Below are 18,337 nucleotides of genomic sequence, written 5' to 3'. Positions count from 1 at the left end.
TACCTCCCATATGATGAATTTATTCAGTCTGAATAAGAAATAAGTCACTAAAACCATATTCAATTTTTCTTCTTTCTTTCTAAGTCCTATTTTTGTGCCCCTAGTGATTTTTTCCCCTCTTATCCTGAGCTTTTCCAATTTCTCCACTGTCCCTGCTGACCAGAAGACCTACACAGCACAGAGGTTCTAATGACAACGTGACCTATGATAACCTCAGTGGAAGGACACGATCTCCTATGTGGGACTGACAACTTCTCCAATCCATCTTCCAAAATTCCTCTGAATCCTATCAGGATCCTGCTACTTGCAAACTTTAGAGAAGTTTTTTTGTTTGTTTGTTTTTAAGGAGAGAGAGGCTTTAAGTTGCCACAAACAAGTCTCAAATCACTCCTGAGCTACCCATCCCTTTCCTGAGAATGATCCCATGGGCACTACAACAGAGCTGCCTGGCCCCCAACTCACCTTCCTACCTGTTGATCACAGCATTGTGGAGGCTTAATGAAGTACAGATGCATTACATTTATCACTTACCCCAGATCCACTCAAATCCATCACTATGTCACAGCAAGAAGTTAGATTGATCTGACAGGATTTGCTCTTCTTCGCAAACCCATGTAAGTTATTACTCAGTAGTACCCTATGCTCTTCTAGCTGTTTGCTGATTGATTATCTGACGATCAGGTCAAGTATCTTCTCTGGAATCACAGTAAACTAACGGGTCTATAACTTCCAAGATCATTCGTATTCCCCTTTTAAAGATAAGCAAGACAGCGAATGCTTTTTCCTGAGTTCTCTAAAGCAACAGCTAATGCTTTCTAATAATGAACCAGGGCAGCCAATTCTTTAAGTGCCCTTGGAATCACATCATCAGGGTTCATTGATTCTGGAGATAATCTTTAATCAGGCCCAGATCCTGGTAAACGGCATGAAGTCCTACCTCAGCCTAGGTCAGGAAGGCCTTGGTGCCTAAGTCTGGGTGGGAAGTTGGTGATACAAGTGATTTAAATCTGTATTGCGGGGCACCTGGGTGGCTCAGATGGTTAAGCGTCTGCCTTTGGCTCAGGTCATGATCCCAGGGGCCTGGGATCGAGTCCCGCATCCGGTTCCCTGCTCAGCGGGGATCCTGTTTCCCCCTCTGCCTGCCACTCTCCCTGCTTGTGCTCTCTCACTCTAATAAATAAATAAAATCTTAAAAAAAAAAAAAAAAAACCTGTATTGCATTATATCTTTAGCATTGCAATAAATAAATAAATAAAAAGAACAATGCCCTTGAAAGAGAGATGGAAGGTGATACTGACAGACCAAATTGAGACATGAACCAGGCTTCACCTTCAGCAACATTGACAGGACCCTCTGTAGGACAAGAGAACAGAGCTACATAATTATCTGAGCTTACAATCTAACTGAAAAGTTCAGAAAAAAACATACGTAGGCATGTGCCAGAAAGCAGAATGTAGAAAATGCCATAAAGGAGGTGCCAAGTGATTATGAGAGTTCAGAAGAGGGATGAATCATATGCAATCGGAATGTGTTGGATTTTAGACTCATGTCCCATTAGGGCTTACTCAGTAATTGAAATCTACATCAGTAAGGGAAATAATATGGTGTGTTAAGATACGGATCCTTGATTCCTAACCTGGGAGAATCTATGTAACCAAAATTCCCACCCACCACCCAGGAACAGCCAGCACAGAATCTACAATAGTTCTGGGAGGCAGAGAAGACTCTACAGCATGGGCAGGAGCAAGAGGCTGAGAAAGTAAGGGCGGCTCAGGCAGCAGCCAAGCTATATTCCCTTTTATGCGAAGTTCCTTCCCTCAGGACATTCTCCTCATCTTGCTCCTGTCTTCCCGAACTTCCACAGGGCTAATTCCAATGCTCCCAAGGACAGTCCACTACTTGAAGGGAGAACAGGAAAAAGGGAAGAAGGGGGAAGGTAAAAGGGTGGTGGTATCTGCTTTATGGAAAATAATCTACTATTCTAAAGATAGAATCTCTTCATGGGAAAAAAAACCAACCAAGAGAAATGAACTCAGTTTATGTTTGAATGGACCCCACGCCTCCCTGTCTCCCAAGCGCCTGATGCTACCATCCCCCTTTCCCCATCCTCCCTACCATTGAAAGCTGCTCCCAAACTAACATGTCTACACATCCCAAAATTACACCCCTAATAACCCAGGCCCACAGGGAAGAGTTACAGTCCTAGAGCCGGGCATACTCAAGGCCCCCACAGTACAATGAACTGCCACATCAGCCCCCAATCGTTCCCCCCAAACCAACCTCAAGCACGCCAATATCTCCAAGAACATGTGCCTCTCTGCTGCTAATCCAAACCTCCTAGTAGCGCTACCTTAAAGGGTAAAAGGTCTCCGCACACAGTTGATGACTAAGGAAAAAAGGCAAGCAAAGAAATTTTCCTTTCCAACGGACCAACAGTTGTACTTCTTCAGGTTCTCTAATGCATCCCCAAACTTAATGGCTCCAAACATCAATAATCACTTCTTATCTCTCACAGTTTCTGCCAGCCAGGAATTCAGGAGCGGCTCAGCAGACCAGCCTGGCTCAGGGTCTCTCCGGAGGTTGAAGTCAGATGTCCATTGGGGCTGGCAGATTCCCTTCCAAGACAGCACCAAGAAGCATGAATGGCAAGTGGTACTGGTTTTTAGCGAAGAACCTCAGTTCCTGTATACACGTGCCTCTCCACAGGCCATTTGAGAGTCCTCAATGCACGGCAGCTGGCTTTCTCCAGAGCAAGTGATCCAAAAGAGCAGGGCGAACCACAGCGCTTTTTATGACTTAGCCTCAGAAATCACACCATGGCTTTTCCTCTATGTTCTACTGGTTATACAAGGCTAGCCCTGATTCAGTGTGGGAGAGAAACTACCAAGGGTAGGAATCCCAGGAGGCAAGGATCATTGGGTGCCATCTTAGAGGCTGACTATCACAGTATTCCTTAAAATAACATGCGGTAATAGTAGGAGAAGGAAGGCGGGAAGGGAAAGGAGAGAGGAAGGATGGGACAGAAGGAAATATTTTGATTCCCAAAGGCTGAGACCAGAGAGAAACAATATGCCCAGTTGTCTCCAGAGACTTCTCAGGTCTACCTTACCCTACCATGCCTGAACCAAGTCCAGCTTCCTAGGCAGGGACTCCCGATGAGCAACTAAAAGCCAGGAAGACATGAGAAAGTTCCCCTGGAACCCAGAAAGCAAGACTAACCTCCCTCCCTCCTTGCCCACCCCACCTTTTCTGAAGCAATGATGCAACAGTTACCTGAGGATGAATCTGTGGCTTGTCGCACGTGGCCTCAAAGTCCAGCACTAAAAAGTAGTGATACCTCTGGGGAGGGAAGGGCACCATTGCCGCCATGGATGCGCCAAAGCCGTGGGCCGCCAGTTTTCTGGTGGATATGGAGCAGAACTCCGGAACACCACAGGGAGAAAATAAGTGGGAGCCCAGCACTTTTCTTGCTCTTGAAAGTAAATATGAAGAAAATCGAGCTGCTCCAGTCTGTAAAGGTGCTAGCATTGAACATCCAGAAGCATCTAAAACTTAGGGGAGGAAAGTTTAAAAAAAAAAAAAGAAAAGAAAAGAAAAAAAAAAAAAGAACAAAGAGCCTGGGTTACTCCCCTCCCACGGTGGCCCTGTTCCATCTGGTCTTCAGGAATAGTCACACAACACGAACCACTCCCCAGTGTTTCTGGACCCCTTTTCTAAATCAACAGTATTCATTCCTGAAGTTCAAGACCCTAATGCTGGCCCCTGCAGCATTACGACAGCTCTGAGTCTCCAAGATCATCCTCAGAACAACCTGCCACACTGGCCTTCATCTTTAAATGGAGCTCTGAAGTTCAAAAGAGAGGAGAGAGAAAAATTCTGTGGTCATTTCTCGGGTGGCAAGAGTTAATGTAAAGCTAAGGTTCCTAAAGTAACATGAGGTGACCCAGCTGTACAATCAGTCCTGGGAGCTAAGGAGCTTCAGACAAAACAGTGGAAAATGCCAAAGAGTCTCTCCTCGGCTCCATTACAAGCCATTTGCCCCTGGCTTTCCAGTCGGTATCGCACACCTCCACGTAGCCTCCGTGCCATCTCCCAATGTGAAATGGAACGCAGCCAACCACAGGGGAGCTTGCTCCTGCAGGGCCGGTGATTCCCCAGCCTCCGTGCCAGTAAGTGGCACCCTGGGGGAATGAATGACGCCCGGAGAGCACAGCTGGTAACAGCCTCAGGCCTTCCTGTTCGCTGCCTTTAGGCTCACTCTCTACTAGAGGCCCTGAAGGACTGCGGGACTTTTTTTAAATAGGGAAGAAAAAGAGAAAACCCAGATGTGGCAGTAATGGGAGCATTGCTTAAAAAAAAAAAAAAAAAAAAAAAAGGTCTAGTAAAGTTTTCTGAGTGAACATGTGGAAAAAAAAAAATCCAAATCACTTTTCAAGTTTTCCCTTTAAATTTGTAGAATGTCTGCTCCTTAGAGGGTTAACTAAATATAAAAATCAAAGCCTAAGTTTTACTCACAAATAACCCAGGCCTCCTTAAAAAAAAAAAAAAGGAACAAAGAAAGTTTGTTTTTACCCTTCTTACACCCAATATTTAAGTTCCCTCAACTTTAATCCTCAAAGTCAAATGAGAAATCTCACTGCTCAATGCAGATATGGCCATAGTTTATGCCTTCTGAAGCCCCATTCTAATAGAGCCAAAAACTTGCCTCTGAAAGGCTGCCAATGGACACTGGCTCCTTCCTGCAGGGCTGAGGGGGGTAGCAGCCTGTGAAGTCCAGAGCGCACTCAGAAGCAATGAGGTGACTACTACCTGAATGGACATGTACAATCAAGTATCACTTTTCCTTCTGGCTCTTCCCTGACTCACTGAATGACCTACAATAACTTGCCTGCATATTTACTAGGACACATGTGGGTCCTCAATTTCCCCAACCCCGTAGTAAGATTCCATGGGGATTCAGAGGTGCTAAGACTGAAAAGTATTTTAAGTTCTTCATGGATCCTACAGAGCACGGTGCTTGCTTTCACCATGGCTTTACAGCATTTCCAAAAACGCAGCCCAAACTCCTCAGCTCAGGATAGACAAAGGCTGGCTTGGATTTCACTATGGAATCCCTTGGAAAGGCAAAGGGGCCAACATCCCTTCGAACACCAGAATCCAAAATAACTTCACATCACCACCCCTGCCTTGAACAGTACTGGAAGCCTTGCTGAGACTGGAGACACCAGTCTGTTCAGATTATGCATTATAGTTTGGATCCAAAGTCTCTCAGGGCCTTAGAACTCTCCTCTAACTCCTTGAAGTCAGGCTGGGATAAGGACTTTTGAGAATCCTAATGTTTGTCCATATTCATAGAGAGTGTATATAGTATATATAGTCAACCAGACTCCATCTGCCAAATACTACTGGCAATTTAGCATCATGATTAAGGAGGCCTTCCAGGTTTGCATCCTGGCTGAGCCACTTATTTGCCATGGCACCTTGGGCAAGCTCTGTTCTTCCATCCCTCACCTGTAAAATGACAACAATAATAGCTCTTATTCTGTAAGTGAGAATGAAATGAGAAGGTACATGTAAAGCACTATGAGCAGTGTCTGGCATATAGGGGCTCAATATCGCTTACTAGTATTACTACTATTCTTTTGGGCTACGCCCACCTGGCCAAGCCTGGACCCCCATACTTGGAGCCTATATATCCAATTAATGCATGCATAAGGCAACCCTCAGAAGTAACATCCAAATCTCCTGCATGCCCAGAATGCTCTAGGCCTCCCATGTAGCATACTATATGTGCGCTATCCCCTTCCATGAATGACACACTGATGACCTGAAGCCCTCTTGCCTGCAGGCCTTGCTTTTCCAACTGATTTCACCCACATCAACAAGCTTCTCTTGCAGGAAGTCTTGAGAATAGACTATGATAGGAGACCAGTCTTCCACATGTCAGTAATCACTGGATTCCATACTTCCTTTACTTCTAAAACCCAAGTTCAACTCAAGTCAAGAAACAGAGGGCAGCTCTTCCTCTTCCCTTCCTGAAAAATTCAATCTTATGGCTTTAGTCATTAGTTGTGGCAGAGGAAGGTAGTATCTGCAAGTTGAAGTGGGGGGGAGCAGAAGAGTCTGAGGGTGGGGGTGGAGGGTATCAGAACCCAAGCACAGTAAGGAAGGCATCTGTACAGAGGCAAGAAGGTGTGATGTAGCATGTCAGAACCCACGTGGGGTGTGGAGGGCATGGGGAGGCGGGGAGCAAGCCTGATGCAGGGAGTCATGGGCAGGGTAAAAGAGGCACTCAAGAGGGGGAAGGAGCAGTGGTAACAAATGGGAGATTGGTTACATACAGAGGGATTGATCAAAGAAGGGCGTATATTAAGGGTAATGAGAACCAGGTTTCTCATTGTTACAGGATGGAATTAAAATATGGAAAGAGGAAAAAAAAAATCCATGGTGTCAAACTGAAATTGGAGGAAACAGTGTGAACTCATGGTTTCTGATATATAATATATAAAAATAAGCTAGACGTGAGTATGGACACACACACACACACACAATCTATTTTCTAGCTGTCTATTGAAGGGCCAGGGAGCAGCAACACTCTAGCAGCAATGAGCACACCTAACACCCAGTTACCTTCTAAATAACAGTCTTTAGTGGAAAAACCAGAGCTCTTTGGAGAAATGGCTGATTCCACAACTATGGCAGGGAAAGTACAAGATGAGTCTAGAACATCTTGTTTAGGGGCCAGAAAGCAAGGAAATGCTCAAAGAATGATGGGAATTAATCAAAAGGATGCAGAAGCCAGTTTGAAGGGGCTCCCACTGGCAATAAATAATGATATTAATAGATTATATTGCATTGAATAAAAAAAGGAAACCATGAATCTAAAATACACAAATTAATTAACTAATTAATAAATTAAAGTTTGGTAAGGGATATTCACGTAGTTTTGAACTATCTCCCCACAGAATGCTTATTAATCGTTAATAGGAAGTAAATATACAATGGAGAAGCCTGGCAGACATCACCTTAATCAAGTGATCAAAATGAACACAATGGGATAAATCAAAATCACGCACCACATGATAGGATGCAATGAGAAGAAAGCATCATTTCTGTGATATTCCTGTCAAAGATGCATAATCTAACTCTAATCATGAGAAAATATCCAACAAACCCTAACTGAGGGAGAGCCTACATAATAACCAGCCTGTAATCTTCAAAAGTATCAAGGTCATGAATGTCAAGGAACTTTTACTGAGCAAAATCTAAAGGAGATCAAAGGGACTTGATAACTAAATGCAATGCACATTCTGAACTAGATCATTTTGCTACAAAAAAACATTACTGGGACAATAGGCAAACCTGAATGGGGTTTCAGAATTAGAAGGAGGTAAGGTACCAATATTAATTTCCTGGTTTTGCTGGTTGTACTATGGTTAGGTAAGAAAATGTCCTTGCATGTAGGAAATATACCCAAAGCATTCAGGGTGATGGGGACATTAGGTCAGCATTAGCTCTCAAACAGTTCCACAAAAAATTCTTTGTACTATTAATTCCAACTTGTATGTAAATTTGGCCTATTCCAAACTTTTTAAAAATTATTTTTTTAGGGGCATCTGGGTGGCTCAGTCAGTTAAGCGTCTGCCTTTGGCTCGGGTCATGATCCCAGGGTCCTGGGATCGAGCCCCACATTGGGCTCCCTGCTCAGCGGGGAGCCTGCTTCTTCCTCTCCCACTCCCCCTGCTTGTGTTCCCTCTCTCACTGTCTCTCTCTGTCAAATAAATAAATAAAATCTTTTTAAAAAATTATTTTTTAATCTATATGCTGCAATGTGGTTTAAAAAAGGCGGGGAGGGAAGGAGAGAGAGAGAAGAAGAGAGATGGTATGTGAGGGCTCAATCTCTCCATACCGCCCACGGAAGATAGGCTGTGCATACAGCCTACAGCCGACCTTAAGAGGCAAAGCCAGCCCTTAAAGCATCAAGTCTCCATGATAAGAGCCCCCACTCAATGCCCGCTCACGCTCACGGAGCACTCCTGCCACCATTAGAGCCTTCTCAGGAAAGAGCCCTGCACTCCCTGCAGAGGCATCCCACTTGCCTTGCACCCTCTGGCCTCTTGGGGATTCCCCTTTCCTAATGCTGCTTTATACTTTAGTCACAAGTTTGTAGACTCTAAGTCTATAACTTGTATCATCAATTGGGACTTCGAGTATCTAGTCAAGGGGCAGAACTCAAAAGGAACAGTTTATGATTCTATGTACTTCTGCATACTGTGTTTCATCAGAGACAAGACTTATACACATTTATTCTCAGGCACCCTTTTTCTTCTCCTGGCAATTAAAGGTAGTAAGTAGCCCATGGCAAGGAGGAAAATAAATGATTCCCTCCTCAAAATGAAAGGTCCAGCCCCCAGTGGAGACAGCGGAGTGGTAAATAGGGACCGTCATGGGGCCAGCCCCATTTGGAGAAACAGGCCTGCGCCACAGCCCCCGGAGGATGGTCTCTGTGCAGAGTATTTACACAACAGACACCAACGGTCCTCTGCAGCCATTACCATCGGTCAGGTAAATAACACATGTGCCAAAACACACATTTAATGAGGGAAATAATATGCCTTTATAAAAAGCCTCAATCTGTATTTACCTGAGAGACCAGAGAAGCACCAAATCACCAGATTAGTGGAACCACAGAGGAGTCATTCTGGTGTCTTGGGTAAATAGACATTTTATAGCCTTCCATTACTGAGGGGGGAAGAGAGAGCAAAGGGAGGGGGGGGCCATCCTTTAACATCCACATCCACAGGCCACAGGAACGTGGGGGATAGGAAAGGAGAGGGCCATCATGAAATATGGGGTCTACTCCCACCCCATCTCCCCAGCTGCAAATACAGTTGACCCTTGAACAACACAGAGCTTAGGGGCACTGACTGCCCCCCGCAACAAAGTGGAAAATCCGCCTATAACTTTTGACTCTCCAAAAACAACTACTAGTAGTACTGTTGACTGGAAGCCTTACCAATAACATAGTCAATTAATACATATCTTATATATGTATTGTATACTGTATTCCTACAATAAAGGTAGAGAAAAGAAAACATCAAGAAAATCATAAGAAAGTATTTATTGTACTGTACTGTATTTATTGAAAAAAATCGACAAGTCAGTCGATCTATGCAGTTCAAACCCATATTGCTCAAGGGTCAACTGTACTTGGAATCCCTGGGGAGGGTTTAGGCTGGTACCATCCCTGGATTCTATCCATTCCATTAAAAACCAGATTGGGAGGCAGGAGCACATTCCAGAGAAACTGTAAGGCACCAGAGGCAGGCTCTGAGTCTAGCCAACTAGAAGCACCTGAGAGAGCTGCAGCTTCCCCAGGTCCCAGTCCCAGGGCAAGTCCCTGTCCCAATCTGACTGACAGTATTACAAGGGCTCAGGTACCTGAGTCACAGAGGCATCAACAGAGAGCACAGTAATACCTGTCTGGAACCACTCAGTCATAGGCTCTGTATTAGGCAGCTAAAAATAGCCTGGGAAAAATCTAAATAAACTGCATGCCTTCAAAAGTCATAATCTTCAAGCTAATGAATGTACCTTGCTGCCAGAGTACTTTCTGTGAAAATCACAGACTGTCAAAGGTGAAAGAAAACCTAAGGGGAGACACAGTACAGCCTGCCAGGGAAAATGAGCCCCAGGTAGAGAAAAGGACTGCCTAAGACTCACATAGCATAGTAACAACAGAACCCAGGGTTCCTTACTCCCACACCAGGGTCTCAGACCACTGCCCCAACACAAGGAGCAAGCCTCACCACTCACCTCCCAAGCTTCTCTGTAGTCTCACAGTGGAGGCCGGGGGGCCTGAGGGTTCAGCCTAGTCTGCTGAAAGCTAGAGGGTGAGGCAGAACAAAGCCTGACATGCCCTGGAACCTCTACACAACTTCCTGATGGCCCCAAAGTAGAATGGAAGCAGGAACTCTAAAGCTGGGTCCTCACCTCAACAAAACACTCTCCTCCTCTCTACAACCTGTCACTCCCTTGGCCTGTAGCTACCTACAGTTGCTTCTGCTCCAAGGTGGGGCGAGGGAGAGCATTCTCAGCAACAGAAGCAGCTGCTAACCCTAAATTACCAGGAGAGCTACAGTCACTAAAGACCTTCGGGAACACCACATTCTGATGGCAACATTACAGGCCACAGGAGGTTTACTCTCCTCTTCAATTAGCCGTCTCAGCAGCTCAAGGCAGCACCTAAAAAGAAGTGACTGTGATTGGCCTGCTGTTTGCTAACTTACCACTACATGCAGTAGTTTGGGCAAATTCCTTCGAGGGGCCAAAGCTGGGAGACATCTCTTTGCAAAGTCCTAGAAGTCAGTTGTGACACCCATCGCACGTGAGAGGGGGCAAAAGTTTGTTTCTAACACACCATAAATAGGATAGAAATGAAGGAGGGGCAGAGTATGGTACTCTGATCCCTTTAAGTACCTCTCACACTTGTGGACAGCATCTGACCCCAGAGGAGAGATACCAAGAACCTGCCATTCCCCTGCTTCCAAGATGGAACTGGTATAGAAGCACAGCCCACATGTTTAAACACTAGAATCAGACAAGTCTAGGTTCAAATCCTGACTCTACCACACATTCTTTTTTTTTTTTTTTAAGTAGGCTCCACACCCAATATGGGGCTTGAACTCATGACCCCAAGATTAAGAGCTGCATACTCTACCGACTGAGCCAGCCCTTCCACCACATTTTCTCAATAATAACAACTATAATAATAATACCTATCTCTTTGGGGTTCAGGTCAACCACACAATGTATATAAAGCACTTTGTACAGTTTAAGCACTCAATAGAAGGGAGCTACTGTTGTTAATGCATGAGAAAGAGGAGAGGGAAACACAATTATAAGCCAGGTACTGTATTAGTGATCCACATATTTTATCCCCCTAACTCTCAAGCAAAATGGGGAACAATAATCCCATTTTACACATGAGAAAACTAAGCCTCAGATGTCCTCAGTTCTTCGGGGCCCTGTTCTCCTCTCCCATGTTTGAGGGCCCACATTCCCCACTTGATTGAGTCCCCTATCCACCAAAGGGCTAAAAATACATATCAACTTCAGTTTTTCCTTTGAGGTAAGGTGGTGACTTTAAAAGTAACTCAACCATATTCCGGTTTCTCTTCAAAACGCATAAATCTTTCGCCTTTTACTGAAAGTAACTCAACCATAAGCAATGATCAAGTCTGTCCAAATCATCCAAATTTGTTCTCATAATACATTTAACACATTTTAACAAGAAAAACAAATTGCAGTCCTGGGTACCAAAAAGCAGAAGAAGGAAGGGGTGCCTTGGACGAAAACAACTGCAGCACAAGAAACTCAAAGCCTCTTCGCAAACACAATTCCACAGGAGCAGAGAAACTGGCAGGAGGCAGGGTGACGACTAGCTCTTGCTCAGGTCCCCAAATGGGATGTTTCCTTTTACAAATCTGTGCCTTGGCAAATGCTACTCCCCCTGCTTTGGAATGTTATTTCCATTTTCACCAGCTCCTTCTTCAAAATGCAGCTCAAAATTCCCTTTTAGTAGCTTTCTCTGATACTCCATCAGAAAGTTAATTGCTTAAGTGTGATCCAGTAACACACTCTATTCCTATTTCATAACTTTTTGTCTCACTATATTGTAAAATTTTAATCTATTTTTCCTACTATAATTTTCAGAGCCTTAGGTGAGAAGGCTGTAAGATAGCAGGTATAAGTATGTGTGCGTGTGCGTGTAAAAAAGGCATAATTTCTTTGACTTGTTTTTTGTCAGACCCTTTAATGCATTTTAAAATTTCAAGTAGCACTAAAGAAAAGCATCAGTTTAATTTTTTCACCTAAATAGCGCATGAATTTAAAAACTCTGAGAAACACTGAGGTTCACACAGATCCTTAAGGGCAAGGACCACATTTTATTCATTTCTGTATTTCTAGCACCCAGCACAGGGCCAGGTACAAAGTTAGTGTGAATCACTGTTTGCTGAATGAATATGCCCGAAGTCCTGATGTCAACTGCTCTGGAATCAGAACATGTTAGAACAGAACAGACCCTAAGCACCAAGCAAAGCTTCTTTTTTTTTCCTCTCTCCTTCCTAGCCCACCCCATTCTGTCCTCCCCAGTTAAAGACAGAGAGAAACACCACATTGCCTTGGTGCTGGAATACTATTAAAAGGATTAATTTAGGGACCGGTGTTTGGACTGTCACATCCAATCACTACCCACAGATCTACAGCTTCCCAAATCAAGCTCATGCAAAGAGGAATCAATTGCAAGGACACAGAGGGTCTGAACAGGCATACTAATGGCCTCCTGAGGTGCCAGCGGCCAGCTCTGACACTCCCATAAATTATCTGCCTTTTGATTTTACCTGTAGCTGTGGGGCACAAGGCACAATTTTGAACATATCAAAGCAATCTCTTGTAACCCAAGGCTCCCCCAAGAATGTCCCCAAAGGAGGAGGGGCTAAAAACAATGACCCAAAGGGAATCTGCTTCCCTGGTCCAAGCAGTCATCAATTAAAACCCAACAGGACCAAGTGGATAAAGTGGGACCCAAATCACTCCTAGCACATTTGGACAAAGCATGCATCAGTCTGCAGTTCTGCAATGACTACACATCTCTCACTCGAAGGAAGAGAAATCACAGCAATAAACTAACACAATTTCATCTGGAGGCAAATCTGCACTAGCTCTGACAGTACCTCACAGCATGACCTCAGGCAACACACTTAACCTTCGTGGGCCTCAGTTTCCTCACAGAGGTAAGCGGGGACAGTAATACTGACCACCTGACTCATTCCCAGAGTGGTGGTAAAAAGTAATAAAAAAACATTCAAGAGGACTTTACGAAGATGTAGGGCCACAAGGGTGGCAACACAATAAATGACCCTGACCAACTGGGAGAAATGACTGGTCACACTTTGGTGAATTTCTTTCGGGTAGCTGCTCACTCAATTCACTTCACTGATGGTATTGGGGCTAAGGTCTACCCTGAAGAAAGTTCTGATTTTCTGGACTCCTGATGTCTGAAACGTTTCCATTATGAAGAGTGGCCCCTTCCGTTAATTATAACTTCCTTCTGTCTACTGGCTCTCACCACCAGTGGTTATGTTCCTATCATATGGCCATAATGACAACTGTGAGGACCCAAAACATACTAAGCCAAAGGCCAACTCACCCAATTGTGGGCTGCTTTTTAAAAAAATTATTAACTGTGTAAAATACTATTAGTAAACAAAAGTTATTAAACCCCTGTGCTAAGAGCTTTACATACATTATCTCATTAAATCCATTAATCAACCCTTATCTTTAAGTCCCATTATCTGCATTTTACAGATGGGAAAGTAAAGCTCAGAGAGCTAAGTCACTCGCCTGAGGTTACATAAACACCATAATGTAAGTTATCAGAAACCTACAGGCTTCCCTCCAGCAATGCAAGTAGGCTTGCAGGAGGAGGAAGACAATTTATTGGACACTCAACACTTTGGCTCCTGTGCCTGGCATATACCATCATACCTGAACCAGGAGACAGTCCCCAAGCCAGAAAAAAGGTCATCAGGTTGCTACAAGCAAGGAAAGTTTGACTGAGTAGGACACGTAACAGAATGAGGACAATTCCCTGGAAAACTTAGGAAAATGGGTCCTTCTTTGTTTGTATAGTTCAAAAAGTTTAAAGTAATTGACATTAAGCTATGAGCCCTAAGGCCAACATCCCTACCAGGGCTCCATTTATTCTCTACTTCTTTGATTAGAAGAGTTCCCCAAACCTTTTCATTCATTCTACACCTACTTTCCCTTCCTACATCTTTTCTAGTATGTAAAATAGGAGCTGGTATTACCAACAAATTCTTTGGTAGACATGCTTTAAGCTCTAGTCGATGGCCAGGAAATTAATAAACATAACCAGTTTATACATTATGCAATAATTCAGTTATGCTCAATTTTTAAGGGTCAAAATACTGCCTCAAAGGGTTAACTATAAAATGCTACCCATGCAAATGTCACAGGCTCCTTAACTGGTCTCTGCCTCCAGTATTGTCCCCTTCAGTCCCTTCTTAACACTGAAATCAAAACAAATGTTCTAAAACACAAATCTAATTATCAGTCCACAGCTTAAAACCATTGAATGGCTTCTTACTGCTCTTATGATAGTCTGGTCCAGGTGTTGGCAACTATGTTCCACAGGCCAAATCCAGCTGCCACTGGTTTTTATAAAGTTTTACTCGAACATAGCCATGCTCATTCATTTTCATACTATGGCTGCCTTCATGCTGTAACAGCAGAGTTGAATGGAGTTGAACAGTTGTGACAGAGACCCACAAAGCCTAAATAGTTACTATCTGATCCTTTACAGAAAAAAGACCTAGTCTAACCTAATCCTAAGAGCTTATAAGGCCTTGGCCTCTGCTTACTTTTCCTGCTTCGCTTCTCACTATATTCTCCAATCCCCTGCCCACTGAGTACACTATGTTTTAACACACTGATCTTCAGTTTCTCAAACTCAACAAAACTCTGACCTTCACACTTGGTCCCTCATGTCTTCATTTAATTCTAGATGAGGAGCCTACAAGTCTGGGTTGTGGACCCTTCTGAGTACTCCCAAAACACCTAAACTTACCTTCTAGCACTCCCAGAGTGTATCAGAACTGCTTCTTTACTACCTCTCTCTCCCCTGAATTTGTAAGCCCTGTGGCATCAGAGACAACACCTGCCTTGTTCACCACTGCAATTCCAGTCCTAGCAAAGTATCTGGCCCTTTGTTACTAAACAGCCTCTGAGATCCTAGATATTAATCATCAGAGTCTGCCTTTTCAGGCAGCCCTGATCCTTGTAAGATGGAGACAGGCTGGGATTCACCATCCACCCAACAGTGATTCCCAACCCAAATCAAACCAAGATCCCAAAGGTCTTGGTCAAATGCATTATCAAAAGCCAAACCAATGTGTTCCTTCCTATTATCTTAAGCTGTGTATTTCTCAGGATGAAGGACTACTCCAGCTCTATTCAACCTTCCTGAACCTAAAGTAGGTGCTCATGCAATGCCCACAGAGAAATCACGACAGAACTTGAGAGTACAGATACCCCACCTCTAATTCTCCCCATTCCGTAGTCTTTGAGCACATGGTGTCTCATCAGAAAAAGCTACAGAAATATACAATCTGCACCAACCACCACCCCCTCACCCTCCAAACCCAAATATTCATAAGAAAGAAGTCGAGCCAAACTTGACCATGCAACAAGATTCTCACCTCTCCTTACTTCGAAGATGCCAAGACTGCCAGCTGGGGATGCTGAAGGTTCTGTGAGAGCTGGAAAGCCCCAATGCTGTGGATAAATACACATCTCTGCAACAAGTCTATTTCAGTATAAAGGATCAAATCCCGGACTGCTGCTATTTGAAACAATTTAAGGACCACACCAAACCTCAAACTCCTAAACTCAAACTACTCTGGGATAAGTTATCTATGTGGAAGAACAATGCCTGAACAGAGCTTTCAGAAGCTACTAGTACTATATATTTTTGGAATGATGGATTTCATGTTCTCTAGTAGCATACTTTTCTTCCTAAGGAGGTTATCTCCTAGAAACACTAAACATTTATAATATCTGAGCTTGGACTAAGAAAGATGGTCATGAAATGGTGTCTCTCGGGATAACACTAGAATCCTAGTTTAGTCAAGGAGGAGACACTGGTAAGGTTGACAATATTCAGAACTCAGGAACTAAGACCAGGATTGGGGGAGGGGCTGGTTGCCACAAACCCACAGGCCATACTACAAATGGCCAAATAGACCATTAAACACTTGCAGTATACTTCCAGGTCTATCTCAAGTCCTAAGAAAGTCAAAGTGTAACCAAACCCTAAGTCAAATAATTAATGGACACCTATCATATTTATCACCTAATTCAGATTTTCCAAAAGACTAGAAGTTGCAGAGGTGCTCTTGTAAGCTAGCAATGCCCTTTGCACAGAGAAACACTTAGGTTTGGAACCAATCTATTCCTGTCTACCACTCTACACATTTAAGACTTTATGCTACTCAGATCCCCTGGGAAAGACCACTCACAGACTTACCCCACCACCAAGAAAACACTTTTCAAAATGAAAGGGAATAAAGGCACTTTTATTTGGAAATTTCAAGTTGGAAGGAGAGCTCTCAGACAAGCTCTAGGACCTAGCTAGCTGATTATTTACAGGATCTTTGGGCAGGAATTGTTAATGAGCTTTTAATTTGGAGTGCTTAAGTTGCCAAAGTGCTCTGAGCTCCAGTGAAGCACCACAGAATCCATAAAGGAAACCTTATCAATCACTTCCCGGCAGCTCCCTTCCCCCACACCCTACCTCTCTGACGAAAGGCAGCCAAGTGGGTTTCTAACCAAGATCACAGACACACACATTAGTGGAGTCACACTCCAAGTCCCTGTTTATAAATTGGCTTTTAAATGGTGGGGGATTCAGGTATAATATACTTAAGCTCCAGGAACGAACCCACTAAAACAAGGCATGCCATGTATGATAAAGTCAGAATAAAGCAGAATTTGATGAAGCCAATTTCTGGTAGAAACTCTACAATCAAAAATCATTCAGCCAATCACAACCTACTATAGTTCAAATAGTGTACACTCTTCAGCCAATGGGATTCGTGGTTTTTTGCCCTTCAGCTCGGAGTATGATAAAATGTCTGGTAAGAGCTAATCCCATAGAGGTGGCCAGAGACCTATAGCAGAGACAACGATGGGCATTATCAGTTTGCAAAATCCAACCCTAAGGGCAGAATTCAAACCCCCAGGAAGGAGCCACATGCAGCATCTTCCAAGTCAACCAGGAGAAGTTACATTATGCAAGAACTCGCAGTCACACCTCAATCCAAGTTCATGCTTTTTTGTTTTAAGAGAACACCTGTTGCTGGAACATTTGCAGGAAAAGCAAACAGAAAGCTAGCTAGGTCAGGCCCGTTATTCACTCCTTCCACCATCACTACTACCACTGCTACAGATTTACAAAGAGTTAAAGTGCTAACCTCGTGTGTGTGCTGGAGAGGGAAGAATGGGGTTATTCTATCTACTACCTCTTTGCTGAGTTTCTATCCACTGTGCTCAAACCTCTCTTCCTCTTACCTAGTATAATCCCAAGTAAAAAGTCAGCACCCTTATCACCCCACCCAGTCCGTCTGGCAAAGCCCTGCCCGCTCCCTCTTTGCCAGAACGTTACTCAGTAGATCATGCATCCAGGGTGAGCACATGGGCTAGCACCCCAGACTGCACAAACTGCGCGCCGCGACCCTCACCCCGCATGCATTAACCAAGGCCCAATCTGGGGGCCTCTCCGCATCACCCACCCCAGGGTGTTGCCCCCAACTCGGGCCCATCCAAGTCCAGGGGAGAGTAAGGGGAGGGGCAGGGGGCCAGGAGACCAGCCCTCCTTCCCAGGGCCGCCCCCGCCCCCCGTCAGCGGCGGGAGAGGCTGTCGCCATGGCAACGCCCCCTCCTCGGGGCCAGCGCGGCAGGCTCCCTCCAGGTGCAGGCCCCGACGTCTCCCTCGGCCTCAGCAGGCGCTCAGGGCAGTTTACGGCGGCGGGCGCGGCCCGCGCCGACTGCGGCGCCGGCCAAGCAGAGGCAAGGCCAGCTCCGCCCGCTCCCCACCGCCCGTTCCCGGCCGCCTCAACAGCGGCAGCCAGCACCACGAGTCCACAACACACCGACTCACCTCCGCGCACTCTGACCCCGGCCGACGCGACTGACGGGCGGGCTCGGTGGCCAACCGCTGAGCCCGCCGCTTGCTTCTCCGACCAATGGGCTGCAGGGGGGCGGGGCTTCTTCTCCCCAAATGCTCGCTCTCCCGCCGACATGCGCGCTAAGGTGTGTCAAGATGGTGACTCCCCTCGGCTGGCCTTATGGGACTTGTAGTTTTGAGGTGGCACGTACTCAGAAGAAAGTGAAGGGGGACCTCCCTTCCGACCTGGGAAAGGAATATTTTAAATAACGAAAACTTTTTAAGGCCTAGAGCGACTCAGGTCCCCCACTTCCGTTTTCCCACCTCCCAATATACTCATGAGGTGAGTATAGGCTCATAACATGACGTGTTCTATTTAGATAACTTCTCCTCATGATTTGTTTCTTCAACAAGTCATTATTATCATCCACTCTCGGAGGTGGGCCTGGGGAGAGCTGACAGGAGGCAGATTTTAGGCTAAGAAGAAAATTCTTAGATTTCTGAAGGGCATTCCTACAGAAGAGGGAACTGACTTGTTTGGGTTGGCTCCAGAGGGAACGTCAGAGTTGAGAGGATTCTGGCCTCAAC

At 44.9% G+C, this 18,337-nt stretch overlaps 1 protein-coding gene across 5 annotated transcripts in view; it reads right to left on the bottom strand.

The window, feature by feature from the left end:
- The window catches only part of ERI3 (ERI1 exoribonuclease family member 3), a 126,948-nt gene extending 109,140 nt beyond the window's left edge, over window positions 1-17,808 (bottom strand). For 2 of the 5 annotated variants that reach the window (XM_035018757.1, XM_035018758.1), the window contains exons 1-3: window positions 17,376-17,749; window positions 15,285-15,360; window positions 3,274-3,551 (exon numbers count right to left, since the gene is read on the bottom strand). In XM_035018757.1, the coding sequence (XP_034874648.1) occupies window positions 3,274-3,551; window positions 15,285-15,360; window positions 17,376-17,510 (489 nt within the window). In that variant the 5' untranslated portion in view covers window positions 17,511-17,749. Of the gene's footprint in view, window positions 1-3,273; window positions 3,552-15,284; window positions 17,348-17,375 lie in introns of those variants that run through there. The other 3 variants (XM_035018761.1, XM_035018760.1, XM_035018762.1) reach the window with 3 other exon arrangements.
- Window positions 17,809-18,337: the final 529 nt, after the last annotated feature.

This window comes from Mirounga leonina, unplaced genomic scaffold (genome assembly GCF_011800145.1).
Source record: "Mirounga leonina isolate KUSES-001 unplaced genomic scaffold, KU_Mleo_1.0 Mir_173, whole genome shotgun sequence".
Classification (NCBI taxonomy): Eukaryota; Metazoa; Chordata; class Mammalia; order Carnivora; family Phocidae; genus Mirounga; species Mirounga leonina.
The sequence above is the reverse complement of the archived record's forward strand: the minus strand, read 5'-3'. Positions and strand labels throughout refer to the sequence as shown.